Here is a 27,560-nt window from a genome sequence, read left to right on the forward strand (position 1 = left end):
TCTAATATAAACGTTTTATTTAAAGTAAAAAGTGTGCACAAATAAAGGGAATGATTACACAACAACGCTCAAGACCACATTCCATATGAAACAGGAAAATAGTAGTGACAATATTAACTATCAGAGCACCCATAGGAATCCAACTCGTGTACAAAAAGGAGGTTACTCCACATAAATACATCATGCTTCTGATGCAGACACATTATCCAAAAAACAAAACCTACTGCACTGGACTGTTTACACTCAATGTCCCTTCTGAATATTTATGACAGTTGCTGTATGCTTAACAATGAAAAATAACAGTTAATATCATGGCACTTTGGAGAAAATTAAAAGTTTAAAAATGGATTTACAGTAATTTAAGAGATTTGTCACTTTGCAACATTCTTAATGGTTAGATATGTAAATAGAGAAAGTATTTTTTTCTGACACATTATTAAAAAAATTAACTTTTGCTTTACTCTTCTGTGATGAATAGCAGAAATGTCCTTCCTTACATAAAGCCATTTCCCTTAATACTTGGTAGGAAATTATGCCACTGTAGAGACAAGGCTTTTCTTGTTTGCTTTAAATGATTCCCAGGTTTAATATCAGTTATGCCCTGACATCTAAACTGATCATGTGGGCGCAGGAGTCAGAGGCTAAATAATCACCATTTTAAAACTGCACATAGAGCAGTTCACTTGACCCCATTAGCTGCTCTTTAAAGGAAGGTTCACTCTGATATTTTACATTTGAAAAGGTGCAACTTGAATTAAAGGAAACCTGATTTTTAACAGTGAGGAGGTTCAACACTGCCCCAAAACTGAAGCCCCTCAAATCACTTTCCAGTTTTGAAAGCTCAGCCCAATACTAAAGAGCTTCCTATTCACATTGCAAAGAAAAACATGAACTCAATCTCATGACACCAGTGTGGTTTTGTGCAATCTCTCTGCTTGCAGCTGACATGGAAGTGAACAGACATACACCAGAAAACTTGTGCTATGAAATTAGTGTTGTCGTACAAGGATTTTCATGGAAAGACACTGGCCAAGCAAAAATCTACTAAAAGCTTCAGGTAATGTTTGCCAACTTGTGCTTACAGATTCTTAGATCTGCTTTCAGTGACGCTTAGCCTCTCTTACAGCTCTTACATAACACAGATTCCTTTCCTTAGTGTCTCTTAATCCCTTTTCCCCAAAACAATAATAATAAAAAAATGGTACATTTGGCATTTCTCCAGTCCAACACATTCATAACTATTGCTTTAGCATTAAAAATAAGAATTATCTGTGCTGTATATTACACTGCTTACTAACATGAAATGTAAGAAACACACCTCTTAGTCCTACTTTGACCCATTCTTTCAATTGCTTTCGTTGAGCCTGCTACCAACATTTCAGGTTTGATTTTGAGTCAGATCACTATGTCTAAGGGCAGAAGTTAAGGGACTCATTGTGGACAGCACTTATTTTATTCTAGATATGCTTTTTCTACTGGCAAGTGGAACTCACTCCCAGCAGAGTGGCAGTAAGATAGAAAAGGAACCGATGCCCTTTTCCAGGCTGTACCGTGTGCAGTTCTGATGCAGTTAAGACAGCAAGTACAAAAGCAATAAATAGTATGAGGTTCAGTATTAGCTGCCCATTACTGCTGAATTATGCTATACAGATTTTAACTTCTCCAAGAGTTAACGGAATTCTTTAATTAAACTGACACTTGATGCCGTGTCCAGCCCTTGCTGAAAGGGCCAGGCTAGAAAGGCACTCTTTGTATCAGTGCACAATTCCTAGTGTGAGTGTTGGAACAAGGTCTACCAATTCTGATATGGTGTTAATAGTGTCCTTCATGGTAGGATCAATATTCCCCATGAAAGAAGCCAGTCTTGACCTATTCAGTGTAAATATCTGCTCTCCCTGCTGTCATTTCAGTCTGAAGGGCATGAACAAAGCTCTAATTTCTATGTCTAGAACAGGGAAATCAGATGTTCAGAGAGAAGAGATTTGGAGCTACAGAAGTGATAAATTCTTACTCATCTTGCTGAAAAATCTGAAATCCTTGAAGGATAATTTATTATATCACCTGATGCAATTAGTGTTCATTAAGCCTCAAAGCCTTTCCTTGCTCAGGACACTGGACTGGCAAACTATACAGCCAGACCCTTGGCTCAGTCAGGAGCCCCAGAGACCAACTCCTGAATTAAAATTCATATTTGGCAAAATTGTTAGAAAAGTCTAACATTTTAAATCTGGCAGCTGAAGGTTCAGTATAACAACTGTCCTGGACAATGATCAATACAAAAGGAAAATTCACACTAGGTGGCAAGGGCAGGATGTCGAGTTACTCATTTTATGCAAGTGCATCCAAATGGAGAGATGTTTATCCATGCAGAAACAAACGGAGTAACAATTGGCACAGTTCAGAAATGGAGAATTCAGACACATTCCTCAGCTGACATCAAAAGAGGATTTATGTATTCAAAGCCTTCAAATTCAGACTGGTCAATCTTCTTCACAATATCACTATTAGGATTAAAAAACAGTCATTAGTTGAGCAAAATTAAAAAGATGACATTAACTGATCATTTGACTTAAAATTTAAACCTGCTCAGAGGACTGCAATTGAGAAAATTTCCCTTCCCTCTTTTGTCCCTTTCTACCTTTACAGTTACCACTGGGTTTTTTTTAAGCCAAATAATAGTACCAAAGCACAAAACCCCTCAAAAGCAGAGACTGGGCTTCACTCACTCTCCCACAAAACAGTCTGCAAGGTTTGCAGTTTCAAAACTTGCCCTAGACAGTCAGTTTTGTAAGGACCTGAAAACATTAGGATGTGATAGATACTGCACCTGCATCAGCAACTTTTCTAAACTTTGTTTGTACAGTCTGCATTTAGAAAGGGATACAGAAGGAAGTTGGATTTCAGACCTGATTAAGGTGCACAGGTAACATTTAATATACACTGTTTATGTTTACCTACCATGTGAATGTTATATAAAACCCTATAAAAATTCCTAAAATGTGAACACCAGTGGCTCAATCAAACTAGAAAGGTCCTTCCCTCCTCATCCCAAATCCATGGGCCTGTCATGAGTAAGAAACCACAAAATCCACTACCAAAATCATGCACATTATCATGAATTCTGTAAAAACTTTTCAGCCAGGATAATCTCACCCCACTACTAACAATATAAAACACCCAAACAAGTTAAAAAACCCCCCATGTTCTCTTCTCTGAACTTCTTAAATTCTACATTACTTACTCATCATCTGGAGTGAGCTGCACAGGTTCATTGGTGAATTGGGAATCAAAGTTATCCAGACCAAATTCTCCAGATATATTTGGTTTAAATGGAGGCACCACTTGTTTTTGCTCCATCTAAGAATAAATGCACTTAGTCACACTGAGAATGAGTTACAACCTATTGTATTATTTTTAAAGAAGGCTGGAAATTACTATTAAGTCTTTTTTTTTATATACTTTCTACAATCATTCTAATAATCTACTACACTTACTGTGTGTAAAAGGGAAAAAAGATTGTATATTGTAATTCTGGTACAACATAAATTAAGAGCTTAATGTTTTTGAGCTGAAGGTTCTCTTTTAGGCTCAAAAAAACTTTGTCAAGCTCAAAATAATTTTGTCACTGTATGCATAGAAACTCATCCAAGGCAGGGACACTCACGTACCAGATCCCAATCAACGTTGCGGAAGAAGGGATGTCCCTGGATATCTGCAAACCCTGTCTGAGGATGGCAGCCCAAGCGCTCCTTCGGATCCTGTGCAAGGAAGAAAGTATTTCTAAATGGAAACCACAGCCTACACATGAATAAAATGAATGTTACAAATCCCAGGAGAAATGAAACACCAGAGTTACAAGGAACACCAAAGAACTAAATTAGCATTATTTATTTTGGAAACTGCTCTGATTTACCCTCTGAAATAGGCAGGAATATATGGAAGCTCTTAACTGAAATTCATATAAACGACTTTACTGCTTTTCTTCATTTTCCTTCAGATATGTTAAACATTCCATAGATTTCAGAGCAGGCTTGGTTAGATTACTAATGAATTTGATTCTTTTCCTCCACCTGCCCTTGCTCTTCCCTAAACAGATTATGCCAGGAAATCATATGGGGCAGTAACTGCAGTTCCTGGTCAATACTGTGGAAAGAAGCTTATTTTCACAAGACAATTCCATCTCCAGGTACAAACATGCACACACGACCAGGGAGCTGTAACAGTGTGCACTGAATGGTGTGACTTCTTAAAATAATTTAACCAAATCTGGTTTCTCCCGTATCTCTTTCTTCCCACTCACATAACACTCACTAAAAGCCAGCAGGTGCTTGGACTCATCATTCACCTTCTGACTCTCAGGCTAGAGAGGTCTCAGAAGCACTGAGCACATCCTGCCTCTGCATCTCCCTCCAGGAAGTCAGCAGCTGTCCAAGTGATTTGCTAAGCTACTTCTCTCAGAACCAAACTAAACCTGGTAAGTTTGTTTAATTCTCCAGGTTACAGAAATGCTTGGAGCATTTCTATGCCTTTCACTTTGGCATTTACTCATAATCCCAGCCTGAGAACCAGGAGCTTCAGATTTCAAGAGAAGTATCTAGAACAGGGCCCCCAGCCCCACTGAAATTCTGCTTTAGGCTCTCACCTTTCCTACCCTGTTTCTATATCTGGCAGATAAAGTACATCAGCTCTTACCTTGTTAAGGAAACTCTTCAGAACACCTGCTGCTTTCACAGAGAGGGATCGGGGAATTCGGATCTGTTTTTCCAAAATTACTGCAAGAAAACAAGGTTCCTATCAGCCTTTGCATCTTTGAAGTCAGTTTGAAGGTTAGGTAGAAGCACAGCACTGAAGGGCAGGAACACTCATGGTACTCACCTTGGAAGAGATAATCCTCTGTGTTCTGATCAGGGTTGTCAGAACTCCCGACGATGTCGAACGGCGACCGGCCCGCCATCATCTCAAACATCAGCACACCAAGGGCCCACCAGTCCACGCTGAAGCCTGGAATTCAAGAGAAAACACCACTGGAGATACTTCACAACCAAAACACCAACACCTCTGGGGCTAACAACAGACAGAGAACGAGATCAAAAATACAAGTACTGCCATTCTTTCCAATTAGCTGAATGAAAGAGATAATGACTGTAGCAGACATTACGTGGATCATTATGTTCACAACAGAAGATGCTGAACAGAGGAAATGCAAAGAGGTTAAAGGTTGGTGTTAAGCCCTTAACAAAGGTTTAGATAAAACTTAAGCCTAGTCATTACTAACCAACAGTGCATTATCCAGGGTGGGAGATAAGGCCAAGGAAGAACTGTGTGAGTCTTAATAACAGCAGGTCAGTCATTCTTGGAGCAAAGCATATCTCCCCTACTATTCACTGCTAAAGGAAATCCCAGTAGCCAGGCTGGGGCTGATACAGTCTGGCTGGCCTAGAAAGCTTGTGATATGCAGGAGTATCTGAAGCCAATATGAAAGAGACATTTGATTGAAATAGGATGGTAGATTAAAAAAAATATGCAAGGGACATCTACTATCTAGGCCTTTTGCAATGAATTTGTATCTGATCTATCCCTGCTGCCAAATGTAAAGCTCCAAAACCAAACAATTCCAGACTGCAAGTATATCAGCAGTAGTATCTAAAATAGTTATAAACACTAAGGAAGACTCGAACTATTCTTCAAGCCTGTTCAAAAGAATTTGAAATGTGCAATGCAGAGTATCTCATTTGCTTTGTGTGATGTTGTCTGCTCTTCCTTTGAAGGCTTTATTTACTTTTTCAGACAGGATGTTTAAGTGAGACTGATTATGTGTCTCATGGAGATTTTTACTTTCGACTGCTTAAACAACTCCAATAAGAAGAGACAAGTTGAAAGTTATGAAGTAGCAACAAGAAATTCCATTTACCATAATCCTCTCCCCGGAGAATTTCAGGTGCAATATAGTTTGGAGTCCCACAGAAGGTGCTGGTTGTGTCACCAGGCCTCAGACCTTCCTTTAGGAAAAGATGGGAAGAAAATACTTTACAGTTAACTGAAGATCCCACACTCTTCTGCTAAGAGCTTCAGTTTGAATTAAGTCTTGAATAACCAGCATTATGGCAATTTCATGGCAAAGTCAGAGCCATGCTCCAGTGTCTTTGTAGTGACAGAAGTTTCCCCAGAGGAAATGGGCAGTGCCACAGAATCCAAACAGGAGCAAGTGATAATTTCAACCTCTTTTGCCATCACCTTATCCTGAGTATTTCAGCCAACCCTTCCCAGACGAGTTGACCCAGCAGCTTTATGAAAACATAAATGGTACATGTAAGTGTAGTCTGTGCACTCTGGCATTTGCCTTTTCTCCACATGTGGAATTGAAATAAATATACATAAATGAATATATGTGTGCATTGTGTACAAAGAGAGACCTTGAAATTTCACTTTTTAGTCTCTGCATCTTTTAATTTATAACAATTTCTTAATTGTTGATTTTCCCGGTTAGCAAGAAACCAGATCTTACCTTGCACATGCCATAATCTGTGAGTTTAATATGCCCTTCAGAATCCAAGAGCACATTATCCAGTTTTAAATCCCTGTAGATTATTCCTCGCTCATGTAAATAATTCAATGCTAGACTGATTTCAGCAGAATAAAACCTAGTGTAGAAAGAAATACTGATTACTCAAGTAATCAAAACCCAAAGCACAATAACACAGTCTTGGTAATATACTTCCTATACATAATCCCAAGTATTGTATTCTTTTTCCACAGAGAAGTGGCAAATTGTTTATAATCATACAAATGTTTCTATGCACTTCAAAAATTGTTTTTTGCTAATAGTAATGTCTCCTGCAATCATCCCTTTTATCTCACCATCTGAGATTAAGCATATGCACCAAGAACTCAGCATTTGCCTGGACAGCTGGTAGTGGTTGTTGTACAAGAAACACATTGATATCATTAGACATTTAAAAAAACCCCACAAAACTGTTTTTGTAGAAAAAAATAGCAGACTGAAGTCATACAGAGTAATGCCAATGCAAACAACATCTACGTGCTTCCTATTACAGTTCCTTCTCGAAACAAAAACACGGTGGCTTGCAGCAGCAAAAGGAGGATGCAGTTTCACATTTCTTAAATCCTTAACATCTGGAGAGGATTTGCTGGCTCATCCCTCATAATCTCTGCAGTGCTGCACTGTGTCAGAAAATCACTGTTTTGATGCAAGAAATCTGGAATGAGACACACCTGGCATGTTCCTCTGGCAGCTTCCTCTGCCTCTGCATATGGAACATCAGATCTCCTCCATTGACATACTCTATAACAAAGAATAACCTGGAACACACAGGATTGTTACAAATGATTGTGTGCACGGCTGAAAGAGGTGTGAGATGTTACAGGTCTGTTATAGAACAATGCCCATTCCACTCCTCCCATCTCTGGCACCATGGCTGGTTTTACCATTTTCCCCTCCTTTGAATAAATTCCCAAAGTTAAAAATCAATTATACAAAGTTTCTCTAGATAATTCCTTCATTGCTAAGAAATGTAAGTAATCCTTCCCATATTCCTCATCTATTACAGGTACTGATTGTCATTACTACATCATGACTGTATAGTCAGTATATCATCAGTTTCTATGCACAAATCATAAAAAAAATTAAAAATCTAGTTTTCCTGCCTGATCCTTTTAGTCCCCTCTGTTTGTGGTTAGTATTGTAAATGTATTACAAATACTCTTTCTTTTCACTTCCCTCCATTAGCATGTCACCTTTTCGTAACAGCAGGGATACTGTTTAAATAAAAAATAACTGGATTTTATATGAACTTAAAGATATTACTGTATAGAATAGAAAAATATTAATTTTCATCTCTATTACTCAGTTCTCCTTTTGAAAACTCCGATTCTGTTTTCTGAGTCTTGCTCGCAGATTCATCTTCAAAGAATCCAGGCAAGTTTGAGACAATTATTCCTTAGTTTTCATACTTCTGATTTTCATCTCCTCAAGCCTTTTTTCCCTTCCATTCTACTTTCTCTTCTATCACATATTCTCAATGCTTTTTTTTCTTACTAGCTGCACTTCTCTTCCTGTCCAGAATCCTTCCCACCACATCTACCAGTACTTTACATTCTTCTGCATTTTCCCCATCTGAAAACCTTAGATGCACACAGCATTTGGATCACAAAACACTGTGAAAGTTTACAAAACATTGACTTTGCTTAACACTTTATGCTTTAAATTTAGGCCTTTGAGGTGCCTGATAGGATGAAATGCTTTCAATAAGACTATTTAGTTATTAATTTATGACCTTTACCTGCTTTCTGTCTGGAAGCAGGAGTGCAGTCCGACCAGAAAGGGATGATTTGAGGCCTGTTCAAAGACGTGTTTCTCTGTCTGAACCCAATCAATATCCTATTTTTTGAAGAAAAGTGACATTGAGAAAAGGATTGTTGCACTTCTTAGGTCAAGTATTAAGGAAATTAATACTACAAATAATTGGCAGAAAGACATTCAAGGGCTTTGCTGTCCTTGATTTACTTGCAAGAAATTAAATATTCTATAGTTCTGTAATGTGAAGCAATAGCTGATAGCACACTTTTTATTTCCAGAATGTCCTCTACTCTTAGCCTCACTGTGTAACCACCTTGGGAATGAAAACACACTGATCTATAAAAGATAAACTGGTGCAGGGAAATGTAAAGTAGCACCAAGAAATGCAAAAGGAATCAATGGTAGACTGAGAAATAAATGCAAAAGCTCTTGGACAGCAAGTCACAGTCACTCCAATGTTTTCAAAGTAGCCTAAAAAAACCCAAGGGAGATCCCCAATAACAAGAGGATTTTAGCAATTTAATAGTGCTATTTCTGACACGTTTTCACTAATCACCATGAAAAGGTGTTAAGATGGGGGTCTGATTTAACAAGCAATTACAATAACACGGTGAGATCTCTTTGTGACAAAACCCCAGACTTGAACAGATAAAAATCAGACTCCACCTGGCTACCTGCCTTGTGAACCTCCTACAGAGCAGTACAAGAAACCACACGTAGAACTCTCACTGAGTGCTGCAGCCCAGACCTGGCTCCACCTCCTGGGGGGACACTGGAGCTGTCTGGAAGAGCTGCCCAGCTCACTGAGAACACCTTGCCCACCTCATCATCATTGACGAGCTCTTTCTTCACCACCTTCATGGCATAAATGCGCTCGGTTTTCTTCAGCCGAACCAGCAGCACTTTGGCATAGCTGCCCCTTCCAATGACTCGCAGCAAATCAAAATCCTGCAGGCCCAGACTGGAGGAAGCTTTGCCACTTTCCCTAATGCTCATTGCCTGTGGATAAAGATACACTGAAATGAGGAAGCCTTGCCAGTGTCAGCAACTGCAAAAGTCAGCATTTCAAACAACACTTCAAAATTAATGTAAACCAGTAATTCAATTAACACTTGTTATCTTAAGACTGTACTGTCCTGGAAAGGAATGTGTTGGGAAACAAAGGAGGCAAAGGAGACTTGGCAGATAAGAAACAAACCAAACTGGAAGAATTTGGAACACTTTCTAAATCAAAGCACATCTCAAGTCAAGGTTCAAAATAAAGCAGCGTGCAAGCCACACATGCACACATCTCAGGAGCAACTCAAATGTGCCCTCTGTGCTAATTTTCAGTTTGTGGCAAGTTAAACTCCTACAATCTTGACATTGAGATACACAGGCTCTAAGACCTCTGAAGATCCTCATGTGATTTAGATACTCTGTGATTCTATGGACAGAGTTAGCTTGGATAAGATATTTTACCTCTTTTTCTTCACCAACATGATCCAGGCTCTCATGACTCGAGGGATTGTATGGTATCACTGGAGGTGCAAGAAAAAATTATTAGATTGATGCAACACATCAGGGTTTTCTTCTGCCTTAAAATTTCCAATCACAGAAACACACTTTTTAATGCTTCTATTGCAAGTATTCAAAACTGATAGGTTTGCATTAGGACCATCACTCTGACTGCCACAAAAAACCCCATGTTTGGCCACCACTCCAGCAGAAGCTCTGCTAATGCTGTTAAGGGTTTGGTTTGGGGTTTTTTTGCTTAATCACAGCATTTGAAGTATTCAGCTTACTAAATGTAACTGACAGCATAAATTCTTCTTTGTTTAGTCAAGTTTCTGAAACTGGTAAGAAATGGAAAACTGGAATTTTTATATTTCTAATCCCCTTAGCATTAAGAAGCTGTCTTACTTTTCTTATTCTATGAAAAAGTAAAAATGGCTTTTTAAAATAATTTTACTTCATAGTTCAAGTTTCAGCAACTTATAAGTCATTTAAAGAAAAAAAAATATTGATCTTACCTGTTTCTACATTATCTGAATGCACTGATGATGGATCCATAGGCATTATTGGTTCCTGCAAACATTGACAGAATTTTTGTAATGGACTTTCCAAGTGTCAGACAGATTATTTTAGAGTCAATAAATGAAATAAATGACCCCTGAGGAATATAATCTAGCTACTTTTTAATTTGATTAGTCAACATAATTACTAAAACATACACAATAAAATAAACAACTGCATTCTTTATTTTCCCTATTTTCTGGAAATCATGACACGTTTCCAGAAGCTGCAGAAGTGACAACTTGGTACAACAGAGAAAGAAGTACAGCAATGAGAAGTGAGATAGAAAAACTCAGGTCCTTCAGCAGTATATATATATTAGTCAAAAGAATTCTCAAAATAAAGACTTGTAGCTGTTTGCTTTATTAAACCAGGAGCAATAATAACCTCAATTTTTCTCAGGACTTAAAAATTGAAGACGATTGAATTTCTGGGCAGGAAAGTCAAAATTTCTGCTCTTCATATTTCTTTGCTGTAAATGGGAAACAATCCAATAATTTATTTGGAGAATTTACTCCTCCTATCCATTTTTAAGATCTAAAATAGTGTGTACACATATATATGCTATGCAACGCCCCTGTGAAGGATGGGATAAATGTCCCTTACATGCTTATATGTGACAAGGGAAGTAATGTCAGATGTGCAGATCAGACTCCTGTCTTGCTACAAATTGCAGTTTTGCTCAGTGAATCCCAAAGTTTCTTGCAAAAGTCATGGTAACCATAAAAATCGTGTTTCAACTGCTGCGATTATTTGCAGGCTGCAGTTTGAAAACCAACAGTATAAAATGGGGAAGGGGTTATTTGTTTGATTGGTTGGTTGCTGCTTTTTTTGAGACAACTGATCAGGTGAGTTTTACTTACTGGCTGTAGCGTGTGTCGGCCACATTCAATGTTGACAAGTTTGTGACACTTCTTGTGAACAAGGAGTTTGCAGTTGATGCATTTGTAGCCCTGGCGGCCCAGGCCCCATATCCTGTCTGTGCAGATGGCACAGTGAGCTCTCTGCAATCACAAACAACTAAACTCAGTAAAGACCAAAACTGAAGAATAAAATTAGCCAGCCACACTTGCATTACCCGAGCTCATCTCCTCACTTCTCTGTAGGTGAATCCTTACAGAGGAAGGTGGGAAAGCAAAAGCTTCAACACCTTAAACAACCAGACAATGTGAATAGCAAGATCACCACTCGCTGAAGGACATTCACAAAACAACTGCAAAGATCCAGGAAAACAGGGTGCCTATGGAGGCAAACTGATTTAACTGTGGTGCCTTGACAGCCTTTAACCCAGATGAGGTCAAAAAACAACAACAAAAAAGCTGACGTTAGACATGAGGATGCCCAGATGAAGTTTAGTGGAGACGATCTCAAGCATTAAGCACACAATACACTAAGCTTAGAGAAGAAGGAAGGATTATTGAAGCTGTCAAGGGACCTGACTTACTCAAATATTTTGGGTTTGGTTTTTTGCTGTTGCTGTTTTTAAACACAGCAGAGCTTTCCTGGTCCTTAGCTAATTATATTTGACCCTTGATTCCTGAAAACATTCTGAATGGTTTGTTATTTTCAGTCTATTACATGGCACCAGAAACAGGCTGCCCAGAGAAATATCTCAGCTTTCTCCTTTATAAGTCATGAAAGAAAAGTCTGTGCATCATAAGCAAGTTCAGACCATTTTACTCCCAGAGGCTGAAAAATTGAAAATCTACTTTTAGTCATCTCATACATTCCAGTTTGCCCTCTGGAAAGATTTTAAAGGAACACAGGAGCTTTGACATTATGCTTTCAGAGTGTATGTAAAGTGAATTGCAACCATTTTGTTTTGGGTTTTTTTTCTATTTCAAGTTCCTGATGATTTAATATTGTTTAAGTTTCCTGAAGATACAGGATTACCAGAAGTGTATAAACAAACAACAAAGATGAGAATAAAACCACCTAATAACTTTTGAAGGCAGTGGCATCATCACTATGAAAATAAGACATCCCTGTTTCATGGCTTTAAATCCCCAACAAGAGTCTCACCCTGTTAAATCGTTTGGCTTGGAAAGTGTGACCATTTGCACAATAGAGCTTTCGCCACCGGCGGGCGCCTCGGCGATAAATGGACTCTAAGAGGAAAAACACAGGATTATACCCAGACAAATACAAACACAGAACTACATCATCTTCTCCTGGAAGTTTCTGTGTAGAGTAACTTGCAGAGTCAAGTTTCATTCCTGCACCTTACAGAAATAGAGGAACTGTTCGACGTGCCTTTTTTTTTTTTTTAAGTTTTGGAAAAAATTTGAAGTAGAATATCCTGATCAACTCAAAGTTAAATCTGATTTTTTCTGAAGTTAAAAGGAACAGTGAGTCAAGAGAAAGTAAACTGTCCAAACAATACAAACACTTGAGTGCAAAGTATACACATACCTCAGCTCAACTTGGGCAGAAGCTGTGGGGAAGGGAAAGGAGGAAGGAAGGTGAATTGGGAGCACAAGTCCTGATTTTTAAGATTGCTTGACAAATCCTCCAGTGTTTTAAATCCACAGCTGCCACTATTAATTTTTTTTTCATTTTTTGACTATTACTTTATTTTTCATTACTTGAGGCATGTCAGAAACCAAAAGTGAAAACTAAGATATGAAAACCTACACTGAGCTGTAAATCTTTTTCTGATTCAGTCTGCAACCTCATTTTTCAGATAACCAGTCCAAGTTAACTTTTAAACATGCACATTTAGATTGGTCAGAGATTTGGATAGCAAGCTGACAGATGCTTGTGTGCATAACACACACACACTCCTTTTTATAAAACTTTAAGACTGGGGGGAAATTATCTCTTTAATGTCTACAACATTAGTTAACACAATAGAGGTTTTTGGAGAATCCTCCTGATACCACCTAAACATCAATTTCAAAAGAATTAACCACAGATTTGTAAATAGTGGCACAAGTCATTATCACTGGTTACAAGCCTATACTCACAATTGTCAGCCAGCAATCTGGCAACTCTCCAAAAGACAGAAATAGGATAAAAAACTGTCATGATAGAAGAGGCAAAAGCAAGGAAAGCAGAGTGACATGGGTAGTTAACAGGAATGTGAAATGCTTATTAACAATGATTCAGAAGTGACAAATATTAACTTTAGCAAGACTTCCTATTCTTTTTAAATATTTGATTTTTACAGATTTGCATTATTAATATTCATAAGTGCAGGATGTCAAACCAAGGAACATTAAAATCTGCTAAAACAGGCAATCTGAACTGATGTTCTGTATTTCTTAGCTGAAATGCCTACTTACTATCTTCTCCTGGACAAGGCATGCCAGGCCGCTCCGGGACACAAGGAAATACTGTAAGAAAGACATCAACTTCTGATTAGCTTTCATTTCAGACAGAAAACAAATCTTTGGGTTAAATACAACACTCCTGAAAGACATTCAACAATCTAGAGAACAGCACTGACTGCATTTCAACAAAAACTTCTTTAAGAAAAGGTGAGCTGCAAACCACCACAAACCCCTTTTGCTGGGTATAGCAGTGACATACATGAGAAATGCATGCAAAAAGCAGAATAAATGAAGCCATTTCTCAAAGAGACCAACTAAAAAAATTAATGATTTTGGTTCCTCATGTGGCCAATCTTCACAGTTAGTCAAGATTTCCAAATACTATAAATGTTTTATATAACAGTGTCCTAACAGTTACATAGGATGTTGACTATGTAAGGCTTTTTTCCACAACTTATTTGGTTTCAGTAACCATCAGAGAGAAGTATAAATGTGGACAGGCAGCTCTGGTGCCAGTTTAATCAGAAACTTATCAAACACAAAAATTAATGGAGAAAGGGCAGATGAAAAATTTGATATGCACAGAAGCAGTGAAATGTGCCTACAAATGTATTATATTGTTCCCCTTTTTAAAACTCTCTGTGGGAAGCTGGAAAGCTGACTTTTCCTTTCAAAGGATGATAAACTAGAATTTCTGCATATTTTTAGGAGGAGCCTGTTAAGACACTGTAGTATAACACACCAACACTTCATAATGATGATTTTGCTGCTCTAATCTCAGATAAACCAAAATTGACCTTCTACTGATAAAATGTTACAAATAGCTAGAAAAATATTATGGAGAAGCTGCCAAAATAGGCATATAACCCTGAACAATAAAAAGTGAACAATTACACATTAAACACGGGCATGGCATTATTAAGTTTAAAACTGAACTACTTTATTTTAGAAAAGACAAATTTTCATTCATCTGGCATCACAAACAGAGCTCATTCATTTTTTCTCCTAATAGAGATGCTGCTGTAAAGTACTTATCCGTAATTACCTTCAGGCTAATGTATAAATCTAATGAATACGTAAATTGTAAATTTATTCCTTCTACCATTTGCTGCCAGCAAGTGTCAGAAGGCACTTGGGCTGAATGAATGAAGAAACAGAGGCTGGATTTCATAAATAAACTAACAGCAAAATATTTTTTCTCCCTTAATTTAAAAAAGAAGGGCTAAAAGCACAGTGAATGGTCATCAGCATCCCTTGGCAGGATGGCCACAGGCCTGAGGGGAGAAGGGTGTGAAAGGCACAGGAATGGATGGTAAGAATTCCATTCATTCACAGGTACAAACACGAGCAGCAGTAAATTCCAGTAAATTTCACCTACCATGGATCAGAAGCTCTGAATCCTTGTTTAGTTCATACAACCGAAAGGCCTCTTCTAACTCCAGCTGAGAGGAAACAGTACATGGATCTCCTGTGGAAAGAAAACAGAACAACACAAAACTCAACCCAATCAGTTCTGTACCATTTGGTAGTTCCCTCACAGTTGTTTCCAGGATAATTATTGTAGAAAAAAAAATCCAATATTCTCATATGTGGTAGTATTTATATTTAACACTGTTCTAAAAAGTACATCTGAGAGGAATCATATTGACTTCTTTCAGAGGAAATAAAAACATGGGATATTCCCAAAAGACAAGCAGATCATAAGAACAGAACATCATTGCTACAAGTATGGTTACACATTATTTCAGTACAAGAGGTGCAGACTATATTCTAGCACCTAAAAACCTTCTAAGATTACCTTTCATTTAATGGATTTTTAATTAGAACTCAGTCAATTCTGCTTTTACACTGCTTCAGCACTGCCAAGACTTGCACCAGGAGCTGCAAAAGCAGTCAGAGCTTGAGTCTCTCCTCAAAGCTCAATGGAAACCTTTGACAAATAACACAAACTAAGTGCAACATCCTGTTTTTCTGATTTGTAACTACTACTTTCACACAACTATTTGAAATAAAATCCCTTAAAGAAAGGACACCAAGGCAGAAGAAAGTTGGAAGTTGGCTGACTTTATTTTTTGTTTTAATAAAATAACTACAGTTTTGTTGACCATTTGTGATGGTGCAGACTAAATTACATGCCAAATGCTTGATGATAAAGTTTCTCAAACAAGAATGTGTTTTCATTGGTGTCTGAGGCAGATTAGTAACATTATAAAAAAACTAGCCTCCTAAAAGAATAAACCTTTTTCAAAATAATACTGTAACGGAAACATTTTAAAAACAATGTTGAATCTCAATCACCACTACCCCAAAGAAAGAAAATACTTCTAGTTATTAGTTCAACTTGTTCCCCCCCTTCATCTATACAAGATGTTCTGTGTAAGGGACTTATCTCTGCCTGCTCCAGCATGAGCAAAAGTTCATTTTTTAGCCTCAATCCCATACAGCAAGTCTGCCTTCCCATATTTCCATTTTTTAACAGAAATACTGCTTTCTGTGTCTTCAAGTGGCAAACTATTATGGGTAACCAAACAGGAGGAAAGCAGAATAATTTCCATCCTCGATCCAGTCTGGAAGTTTTACTGCTTTGAATCCTCAAAGTCAGAAAGTTCACAAGCAACAGACCATTAACTATTATCTTTGTGTTTTACACTGCAAGGTATCTAAATAAATATAGCCACTGCTAAAGCTTTTCAGTGGAACCACTCAGCCAGCAGCAAGAGGTATTTCAACTCACCCCACAAAGGTTTCTCCAGAGAACTTGTTTTGTTTCAAATGTATCACAATGCCTTTGTTTCCAATGTGTCCCCAGAACAGGAATGACACGGACCTGCTGGAGCCAGCCCAGAGGAGGTCACGGAGTTGATTAGAGGGATGGAGGACTCAGCTATGAGGAAAGGCTGGAAGAGCTGGGATTATTCAGCCTGGAGAAGCTTTGGGGTGACCTAATTGTGGCCTTCCAGAACCTGAAGGAGTCAACAAGGAGGCCACAGAGGGACTGTCTACAAGGGATGGAGTGACAGGACAGGGGAATGGCTCCACACTGATGGAGAGAGGTTTAGATTGGATATTGGGAAAAAATTCTTCCCTGTGAGCATGGTGAGGCTCTGGCACAGGACGCCCAAGAAATTGTGGCTGCCCCATCTCTGGAAGTGTCCAAAGCCAGAGAAAAGGGGGCTTTGAGCAACCTGGGATTGTGGAAGGTGTCCCTGCCCACAGAAAGGGGTGGAATGAGATGATCTTTAAGGTCCTTCCAAACCCAAACCATTCTGTGGTTCCATGCATTCTATGCTATTGCTAAAATATAAATAATAAATGTAAATGGTCCATTTTCAGTGTTCTGTTTTTATTTAGCTTCCTGCACATCACAATCCTCCAGATGAGTCCTTGAAGCTACCTACAGTCATTTTCCACCAAACCACTTCCCCCTAGAGCTGGACACCACAGTGCCCACCCACGGCACAAACTTACACTGTGCAGAGTGAGGTGGGAGGAGAAGGAACAATTGTGTTTACTCAGACTCATATGAGAATCAACAAACCAGTTCTTCTTCATTTGTTTCTGACACCTGTGCAAACAGTTCTGTTTCCTTTTGGCAGAAGCAAAAGAGGGTCTCGAGAACAAGCAAACTCAGAACAGAAGGTTTACAGACATCTCTCTCAACAGGCTTGAGTAGTACAAATATTGCAGTCAAAGACAGATGGGATACATAGGAAAATATTTACTTTTGAGTTATATAGCAAGAAACAACAGACTGAAGACACACACAAGGCCAGTGTCCATCCCCCAGGATGTTTCAGAAGGCAGTGTGAAGCTGAATTGACTAAATATGGAAAAAAGAGAAATTTGTCTAAAATCAAATCAAGTTCATTCTATTTTCCAGTTGTATCCGAAGACTTTGGAAATGACTCCACTCAATTAAATTGTAGCTGTCATTGTGTGCCATTACCTCTATGAAATCAGAATAGTTACATGTGAAGCCTTCATGTTGCAAAGGCATTTACTGTATGACAAATCAAAACCTTAGTGGCCAGGTAAATCCAGTTTAGTCAGGAAGCAGTGATGCCCCAGACCCCTTATCTTCTCTCAGACTATAAAAAGCATGAGTAATACTGTAACAAGCACCAGCCTACTGCACACACATTTCCTCATGCTACTGTTAAACAGTGAACTTCAGTTTAGATGAAGAAGATGTGATACAGGAATTTTCCAGTAAACCAAAATAGGTTTCTAGAAAGAATATCAACTGGAAACACTACAGAGTGGTGCTGAGAGAAGAGGCAGGGAGCTTGGCAAGAAGCCATGCATTGTACATGCAAGAATTATTCACAATAAAGACAAGAGGATTTGCTTTAAACACACTCCTCATTGGCAGATTAACTTTTTCTCCACTGACATTAAATTGTAAGCCAATGATTAACACAAACATGGACTGCTTGTGAAAATCAAATCCTACACATGAAAATAGTTCAGGCAAATTGCAACCTTCTTTTTTTTAATAAACCTATCTCTAATTAAAGAGCAGATATTCACACAGAACAAACTGTGGCTTCAAGTAAATTATTGAATCTGTATAAAATGGTTATTAAAAAATATATATTTCCTGCTATGACTGACACTGCAGAGTCCTCCAGTGAGGCGAGGAGTTCATTATCCTCCTGATGATAAAACAACACAGCCAGCTTATTATAAAGTAAATGTTCAACTCCCAGGAGCTCTGCTGCACAGTTCAGTCATAAATACTGTTCATTTTACTGTACTGCATCTGCCCAGTATAAATAACTCTAGAATGCTGAGGAGAAGAAAAAATCCCACCTGCTCAGACTCCCAAGACCACAATCTTCAACACACCTGCCTATATGGCACTTCCAAAAATCAACTCTGCTCCACGTTTAGCTTTAGACTCTGAATAAACTGGCAGCAGCCCAATTTGAAACAGGAGGAAACAGTTCCATAAGCACCATTCATGCTGATGGCTGCATGCAAACACCAACCACAGCCAACAAATCACTGCACACTGCAGCCTTTTATGTACTGCATCAGCTAAAATAACTGCACAGCAATCTCATAATTCAGAGGGCTCTTCGTTGTAGCTGTAGCTCAAAACCGATGTGTGGAACAAACTAATTCCTCTGAGAAAACAGAACCTACAAATAACCTTTTAAAAAATTACTGCTGTACACACCCAGCTCAATGGATGACATCTGTTAACAGGGAGAACAGACTCTGGACTTTTTTCATCCAAGGTAAAATCTAAGATGGATAATGTAGGCACTAGAGATGAGTGCTCAGTCAAGGTTATCACTGCACTTTGATGAAAAGTTACTACACATCATTGGTATTTGGAAGAAGTTTTATTATTAGCTATGTGTTTACAGACTTTAGGTTGCTAAAGTAACAGCTGATAATAACATGTGAGATATAAAGTTTTTGGTTACATATACGACTCAACTATACATTAAATTATATCAAGGTTTTAGATAAATACTGCAATTTGTATAACTTAATGTCTATTTAACTCTTTCAAAAATAAAAGATATAAAGGAAATCTTCAGCAGTATAAAGGAATAGTTTCTGTTGCCTTCATAAGAAATCTTAACATAGAATTAATATTTTCATAGTCACTGAGGTCTTGTTTAGTTTATAAAGACAGAGAGCAAGCTACACACTAAGTAGTGCGAAGCTTCATTAAGCTTTACTTAAGGCATTGGATAACTTATTTCTGGAGTCAGATTCTATGTTTTATAAGCTTATCTTATGAAGGCACAGGGAAAGAAAAAGATGTCAGGGACAGAAAAGCTGGGAAGAGCAATGTATTGATGAGCATTGATTTACCTTCCTCATCAATCCATTTCATGGTGAAAAGCTGCTCGTTGTCAAAGGAGCACATGTCTCGAACTTCACTGCACAGCCCCTCGAAGGAGATGGAAGGCTCAAAATAGGTTATCATGATGTCCCTGAGAAAGAGAAAAACAGATTTCAGAAACTATTCCACAAAACATAACATAGTCATCATCTCTTAACACCTTCCATATACCACCAATATTAACCCCATCCCTGATGCAGCTCCCTCCAAAATGTTAAAGTAAAATAAAGTACCTAGGTCCCCTTATAGCAAAGTCAGGCTCCAAATGATTTTTATTACTCGACATTTAATCCTTCAGGTATCTGCTCCAGAAGAAACTCAGATTTTATGCCTAAGTAACTATGAAGTGAGTTGCAGCAGACATTAACCACACAGAGAAATAAGATCTCTTACACCAGTGGAAACTCAAGAATGAAATGCTGCAAATGTTTAATAATGTTCAAAACATATTTCTGGTTTTACTTTCTCTTTAACAGTTCTTTTGTTATTAGTATCAAAATATAAAAACATGATATAACTACTCCAACTAAATTTTGATTGTGTAGATGTTATGAAAAATTAATGACAAATATTAAACAGATTTCCTAGCAGATTTGGGGGCATGTGCAAATATTCAGAGTTCCTTTAAAAAAGTAGTGGTGCTTCACACAGTGAAGGAGAAGGCTGACAGAGAGCCATATACTTAGAATTGAAATGTACTGCTTTACTGTTATGCAGAATGGGTAGTTCTGTGATAATTAAAAGTGAGTTAACCTGGTTTTAATATATGAGCAAAAAATGCTGGTCCACTGTGTTGGCTGGGCCTTAAAGGAGTGACAACCAAAGGAGTTGGGAGACATAGAGGAAAGGTGGAAAGCTGTTCACAGCACACTCCTCAAACACAGCATAAAAGCTCCACGTTTGAGCTACAAGATTAATCTTCCCATAAAAGCCTCACCCAGCTGGATTTGCTCCTGTGGGTGCCAACACCTAGGAGTGTTTGGGGGAGCTAAAAAAATAACTGAAGCAACAAAGCTTTTAACTGGTCAGAAATGCCATCAAGGTTTGTACCAGCCTGAAGTGTACGTATGCAGCAAGTTAAATATCTCTAAATCCCCATGTGCATGGGCAGATCGAGATGAAGAAGGTGGCTTAACATAAAAAGCTGTGGTTATGGAACTGGAACAACGCTCAGGAGGGGCAGAGAGCTCACAAAAACCAAACTGCTTGCCTGAGGCTCCTCTGAGAGCTGCAGCAGGAATAAAATCAACTGGCAATTTCTAAGCACTGTGGAAGAACAGTGAGCCTGCTTCTGGATTTATGAGCATCATCACTTGGGGTAGGCTTAGTTAGGGGACAGACTCCAGTAAATACGGCAGACGTGTGCCCAGGATAAAAATATCTCTTCAATAATCCAAATAAAGCAGCCAAAAAGCTGCCACGTGAATTGGTAGAGGAATCGCTCCTGTTCTTTCCATGTGACAAAATGCAAAACAACAACAAACAAATAACCAGATCCTGGTATTTAGACACAGCACAGTCATTTAGAGCAAATGGGGCTTTATTTGAAAGCCCCAACCACATCCATCCAACACAGCAAACTCAACTCTCAGACACAAAGGTCTCCCTTTGCATCTTCTATCGAACCAAGGCAGATCTGAGAGTGTGTTACTGTCACAGACGCACGGGCAGCCTCCACACAGCAAGACTCCATCAGAGGCAATGCCTTAACCTGTATTTCCTGTTTTTCCAGGAAGGAAATAAGGTACTGCTTACTTAGCAGCTCCACTAAGTTACGATCCCTTCATTTTAGCACAGGTATATTCACTGTGGAATACGTTTGTAAACAAAAAGAATTAGTTCTGAAGAGTGCTGAGAAGCCAAAGTATTTATATTTATATATATTTACATTGCAGGGGTTTCTGGGATTGAACTAGTCAGTAGAGAGTTTGTTAAATGACTATTACTGCTAGAAAAATAGAAACCTACAGACCATACTTTTTGAGACTGTAACCACTGATGCTTCAGCAAAAACTGAAGATTAAATTATATATATAATGGCAAAATCTGTTCAGCACATTTTCAAATGATTCAAGTTCACTAAAAATAGATTTATCTGTACTGCACCAAACAGGAAAAATCACAATGTTAATGTGTACTGAACAGCCTTGGAATCTCTTCATATTTTTAAAGTAAAAGCTGGTACAAACTCAAAAAAAAAAATTCTCATACTCCTTGTTGGTACCTTTAAGTAGCAAACCAGTTTTCCCTCAGAAAAAAAAGAGTTTAATTATTTCAGAATTAAAATGTGTTCTCTAGATTACTACTCTAATACCTCTAGCAGGACACATCAAACAGTTACCAAATGATCTGGAATAGCTCTTCTGCTCTAGAAAACACTAATCAGTCTTTCAGAGAGCTCCGGTCAATAGCAATATTAAAAAAGAAAGATGATGTCAAGCAACAACAAGGTTCCACAAGCAATATCTACATTAAACAGGAACTGAAAGGTTACAGCTCTCTCTGCTTTATTTTGCCATTTGAACTCCACTGATGACCCCGACATTTCCTGCTGACACAGGTCTCACTTCCACAATGGTTCTGCTGTCACACCTTGGTGTCTTCACACTTCTTGCCCCTAACTCAGCACCGATGATACCATCATTAGGAAAAACCTGGATTCACTTAAGCCAAGAAGAAGTTAAACTCTATTGAGAAAAAAATGCATTTTAAATAAAAGTTAGTTGGCCAAATTAAGGGACAAAGGAAACTGAATATGGACCATAGCCTGATGACTTGCATTAAAAATACAAAATGTTTTCTTTTACTGAGATGTGGGAAACATTCTCTTGACAATAGGCCTTTCCTTGTGATGAAGATAGGGTTATACACTGCTTGGAATAAGCATGTTTGTCATAAAGCTATTGCAAGGTGAAATAAATAACTTTGTCCCCTCTTGGCACACATAGGAAATTAGAAGAAAATCTAAATCAAGCACACCTTCTGCACCACCACATCTGGAGGTGCCAATCAACTCTTACTATGAAAGCACCAGACTTTTTACAATTTGTTTTAGCACTATTATAGTTGGTCTTAATCAAGGACCTGTGAGTAGGAAACATGCAAATATACAAGACAGCACTTGTCCTAAATTACTTTCATTGAAAATGCTATCACTTCTGTCTTTTATAAATATTAATAAAGATAACTTATTCATACTACTAGAAGGTCTGAGTCAATATCCTGCAAATATCAGAATCAGTAAAATATTAGGAAGACAGAAAAGGCAAATGGTAAACCTAAGCACACTAAAGAACATATTTTAAATACATATAGAAGACCCTATTGTCCACCTTTCCTGAGATCAAACAGCTTTCCTCACTTGCTTTTACAAATCATCCAAGAATTGTAATGTCCTTTAACAAAAAAAACCAAAACCATCCAACACAAAAAACCCAAAACCAGTGCCAACAATTAAACTCATTTCAATATCTGTACCTCATTTTTCAATCTGATCTTAAACCCCCCAGAGAGAACAACCCTGTAAGAACAAACACTACTGCTTTAGACTTTTCCAGCTGCAGCCTCATATATCCCACGTTATGTATGGGGAAATGTACAGATACATTATACATGTTACCCACATATCCATGCATGTATCACACACCCGGGACAGTCATTAAGGCTTTTGAAAAGGTCTAATTAGAGCTCCCTGCAATGAACCCTCACAGGACTCCTGGGGAATTGTGTCAGTGTCATTTCTGTACCTTGAGGTGCAGCCACTGCCATTCACAACCATTTAAGCATTGCTTTCCCCTCTGCAAATCTGTTTTTCTGGAAAAAACATATTGTCAGAAAGTTAAATCAATATTGAAACAGCAAGAAGGGGGGGGGAATGTATTCACGGGCTTAGTCCAAAGCATTCTTAAACTGAACACTCTCCTATGAAGAACTTGCTTGTCAACAGACAACAGAAGACACTGTGCTGAAGAACTGATCAAAAAGTGCCCAAGATAAAGAAAAATAAAAAGAAATTATGCAAGAATTCAAGAATCCTTAAGATATTAATTCCTTGGGAACCTTTATGGAGGTATATTTTCACTTTACAATTAAAATTGATTTTCTACTCATATAACCAAAGTAATTAAAATTAAGAAGCACGTTTAACATGTGTTATGAGAGGACTGTCAGGTGTGCTCCTCATCTGAACCAAGTCAAACTGAAGGCAAGCAAAGCATTGGTATCTGCCCCTTTTTATTAAAAATCTAACCTACATTTCAGCCTACACAGCTAAAACCAGCATAAAATCTATCAGGCACTGAAAGAATACATGCTAGCAGTTCTAATCATGACAGAAGAATGGTTATTATAGCTGTTTGGTTTTGCTTCTTTTTTAAATCAGCATGAATTCTACAGGGTTCTTTGAGCACGAGCAGTGAATTATTCCTACCTGTTCTCCACCTGTACCCCTACAACATAAGTATGAATGATGTAACAACTTCTTGTGCTGACCTGACAAAAAGCATCTCCAGCAAATGTAAGACAAAAGGCAAACTTTGAATATCATCAGAGCGCTGAAATGGTTGTAATTACAGATGCTGATCAGTGCCATACACTGGGAGCTGTTGTGCTTTGTTATTGCATCAACAAAAATCCACCTTTGGAGTAACAGAGTGAATTCCTAAAAACCCCTCAGGAACTTCTGTTACACACACTGCACAGATCACAGTAACTCTTTAAAATATGTAACACTATTTCAAGAATTTTAAACAACCAATTCTATGTAGAAGATAAGCACAGTTTAAATGAGAGAAGGAAATACCTGGAAAACTCAATGCCCTAACTCTCAAGTCTCTGGGAATTCCCCATTCCCTTACTCTCATGGTCTGTGCTCGTTTTTAGGAAAATTTTCGGTCCTGTTTTAACATATTTCATGAATTTAAGATAAATAATTACCACTGCACAGTTCAATGAAACAAAGACTCTTCAAAGGGTCCTGTGTGAAGTCTTTGTCTTGGCTGAGAAAAGCAATTGGGCTCCTGGCCAGACCCAGCCGAGTTTTGGGGATTCAGGCTCAGCTCTTTGCCCCAGGCAAGTATCCCAACTATCAGATTCCGAAACATTTCAAGAACAAATCTGTGCTTCTAAGTGGCTGGGTTGGGTTGGCTTGGTGGTTTTTTGTTTCTTTTTTTTAACCAGAAACTCTTCCTGGAAGATGAAAAGACCTTCCCAGCCAGACTTTCCCAGTAACTTCTACAACCCACTTAAATGCTTCCATTAAAAGGAAATTAGGAGAGATTAATGTTTCCTGATTAACACTGTTTCCCATTAATTCCTCGATCTAGCTCTGAGACAGTTTATTTGAAGAATGGGGGAAAAGCTGCCTTTGGTATCAGCATTGAGTTCTCAGTCTCCAAGTCATTTCAGGGTAAGTGCAGGTAAAATGTTTGGCTTTGATATCCACTTGATAGTGCAAGTCTGAGAAGGGGATTGAGACTTTCTGTTGTAAGAAAGTGGAGAGAATGATTTGCTTGTATCTCAAAATAAATCATGACTACGGCATTCAGCTTGTTAGTTTGTTGGTATTCACAATGGTTAACCAACACCCTCTATGACTCAATGCCATTATTAAACTGATAACTGCATTAACAGATAAAAAGTCAATGGACAGGGCTCAAAAGAAACATTCCAGTGCCTGTGAAATTATTAGCAGTGTCATGAGCCAGCATTCCTGTCCAATGTAGCACATTTTTTCCTTACTCCCACAGCCCTGGGCTGCTTCCTCCCTGTTCTTGCCCCACAGCCTCCCTGTGCTAAAGCAAGAATCCATGTGATTGCATGTGGAAGTGATCAAGACTACTACTGAACCAGCAGAAGAAAAATAAATGGTTTTCACTCAGAAGTCCCATTTTATTTCACCGTCTGACCAAACGAACACCTCTACTAGTTCACAGCCAGGTAAATCTTTGCTTAAGAAAAAGTGCATTAAAAAGACTGTGAAACAGAGCTCAGAATTTCATGTAGGCAGTGTCTCACACTTTAAAGCCAAAGACTGTGCGAGTCTTTACAATAACTTCTAAAATCTTCTGTCAAGAAAAGCCCAAAAGCAGACACAAGCCAGAAATCAAACACAGCAACAAATACCAAATACTCAGTGTAGTTTCTATACCTCGTCTTAAAATTACACAGCTAGAGATAGCAGAGAGTAAATACTGAAAATGTAATACACATCCTCTTGTGCTTAACATATATAACTGGAAGGAAGCTATCAAGATCATCGTGTTCACTCTTAATCCAAAAATGCAACCTACATTGTTTTCTGCTTAGATCACCTCCCCTCAAACTTAATGGCCCAATGAACCACTGGCAACCCTTGCACTGAAACTTATTAAGTCGTGTAACTGTTACTGTTTAATAGTGGGCTGTGAAACCAAGGCCGGACGTTTCTTTTGCTTTATGTGTTATTGCTGGAGAGCTACTGAATTAGGTCCACAAAATTCAAGTTTCCATTTCGCAGACACCTAGTATTTTGGTTTTGTTTTTTTTAACAGCAGAAGCATAAATGACAGTAGGTGCATCTGAGTTACCATTCACAGACTCTCCTGGAAGTCGCTCAGTCTGTGGCAAACAGTCTAAAGACCCATGAAACAAATTTTCATACAAACATCCTCTTCCTTTAGTCCTGAACATCACTTAACATAGAAAGACCAAGACCAAAGCTGGATCCCGAACATACTAAGTGAGACTTTTGGCGTCTGTTATGCAGGAACATGCACTTATTACTGGCAGCCAAAGCCTGGGGGTGAAGGGAAGCAGGGTGAGCAGGGCAAAGGCTGCTCAAGCACATCCCTGCTCACCGGGACGGCCATCCTAGGAGAAGGGAGGATCCGACTTCCACCCTGAACCGTGATATCAGTCCTGCGCTTGACATCCATTTCAGCATGGCTCGTTGGCTGGGGAGTGTTTTTCCTCCGCTCTTTCCCTCCTCCCCTACAAGAGGATACCCAGGGCTAGGGCTTCATCCAGGTGTATCCTCGGGAGCCCGTCCAGGGGAGCCCGGGTCGGGTACCCTGAACACCCGCGGCGCCGCTTCGGACGCTCCTCCCCGCCCGGCCGTCCCCGGGGGCTCGGCGCCTGCACTCACCCCTTGTAGTAGGCTTTCACCCGGACCTGGTGGGCGCCGTCCCCGCCGAGGCTGCCCCCGAGGCCGCCCGGAGCCGACATAGTGCTGCCGGCGCCGCCGTCCCGCTGTGTCGGCATCGCCCCGCAGCCGGGCCGGGGGAGCCGCAGGCTCGGAGCCGGGGAGCCGCAGGGTCGGGCCGGGCCGGGGCGGCGGCTGCGCGACCCCCGCGCCTCCAGCGCGCCCCGCCCGCGCCGGGCGGCACCACCCGCGGGAACGGGAGGGGACCCCGCAGAAGCGGCGGCGAGACGGAGCACGAAGCTGCGCAGGGCGGCGCGGAAGGGCAGCGCAGGCTATCCCCCGGCGGGGCGCAGCAGCCGCCCCGAGAGCGGCCGGGCGTCTGCTCTGCCGCCCCGGGACGCCGCACTTAGTACCGTGCGCGTCCCCCCGCGCTCTACATGGGCTCTCTCCGACGGGACTCCACACCTGTGGAGCGGGATACTCCACGATGCAACGGAGGGGGGGCAGCGGCGGCGGCGGCACCCAGGTAACCGGCAGCCCCGCAGCGGAGCCGCCGCAGCGGCCGCTCCCGGTCAGGCGGCTGCGAGCGCGCACACAGGCCCCTCCGCTCCCGCCGCCGCGTCCGGAACGGAGGCGACACCGCGGTGTGTGTCAGTCCCCCACCCACACTTGGTACGGCCCAGCGCGAAGCATGGCGGGGCTGCGGGCGGCGCGGCGGCAGTGGCGCCGGCGCGGCGGGAGCGGAGCGGGACGCGGGCTGTGGGGTGCCTCAGCCGCGGGTGGCAGCCGCGATAGGGAGCCAAGGAGGAAAACTTGTTCTACCCAAGGACCGGTGCAGCTGATCCCCAACAGCGAGGACAGCAGGGGATTCTCCACCTCATCCTGAGCACCTGCGGTGTTGTGGTCCTGCTCCGAGGTGTGCTCCATCCACAG

General features: G+C 39.9%; 1 protein-coding gene across 2 annotated transcripts; it reads right to left on the bottom strand.

Moving 5' to 3' along the window:
• Positions 1-27,062, bottom strand: PRKCI (protein kinase C iota). Of its 2 annotated transcripts, none has more exons than XM_063408293.1 (18): positions 26,631-27,062; positions 19,477-19,598; positions 15,023-15,112; positions 13,657-13,707; positions 12,395-12,480; positions 11,236-11,376; positions 10,330-10,384; positions 9,779-9,837; positions 9,140-9,316; positions 8,301-8,398; positions 7,234-7,320; positions 6,506-6,641; positions 5,912-5,999; positions 4,876-5,001; positions 4,693-4,772; positions 3,669-3,758; positions 3,242-3,357; positions 1-2,501 (listed from the first exon to the last, which is right to left on the bottom strand). In XM_063408293.1, the coding sequence occupies exons 1-18, from the start codon at positions 26,744-26,746 to the stop codon at positions 2,414-2,416; spliced, it is 1,806 nt and encodes a 601-aa protein (XP_063264363.1). In that variant the 5' UTR covers positions 26,747-27,062; the 3' UTR covers positions 1-2,413. The 2 variants fall into 2 exon arrangements, with proteins under 2 accessions (XP_063264363.1, XP_063264364.1); XM_063408294.1 differs by lacking the exon at positions 26,631-27,062 and adding an exon at positions 23,254-23,300.
• Positions 27,063-27,560: the final 498 nt, after the last annotated feature.

This window comes from Prinia subflava, chromosome 11 (assembly GCF_021018805.1).
Source record: "Prinia subflava isolate CZ2003 ecotype Zambia chromosome 11, Cam_Psub_1.2, whole genome shotgun sequence".
Lineage (NCBI taxonomy): Eukaryota > Metazoa > Chordata > Aves > Passeriformes > Cisticolidae > Prinia > Prinia subflava.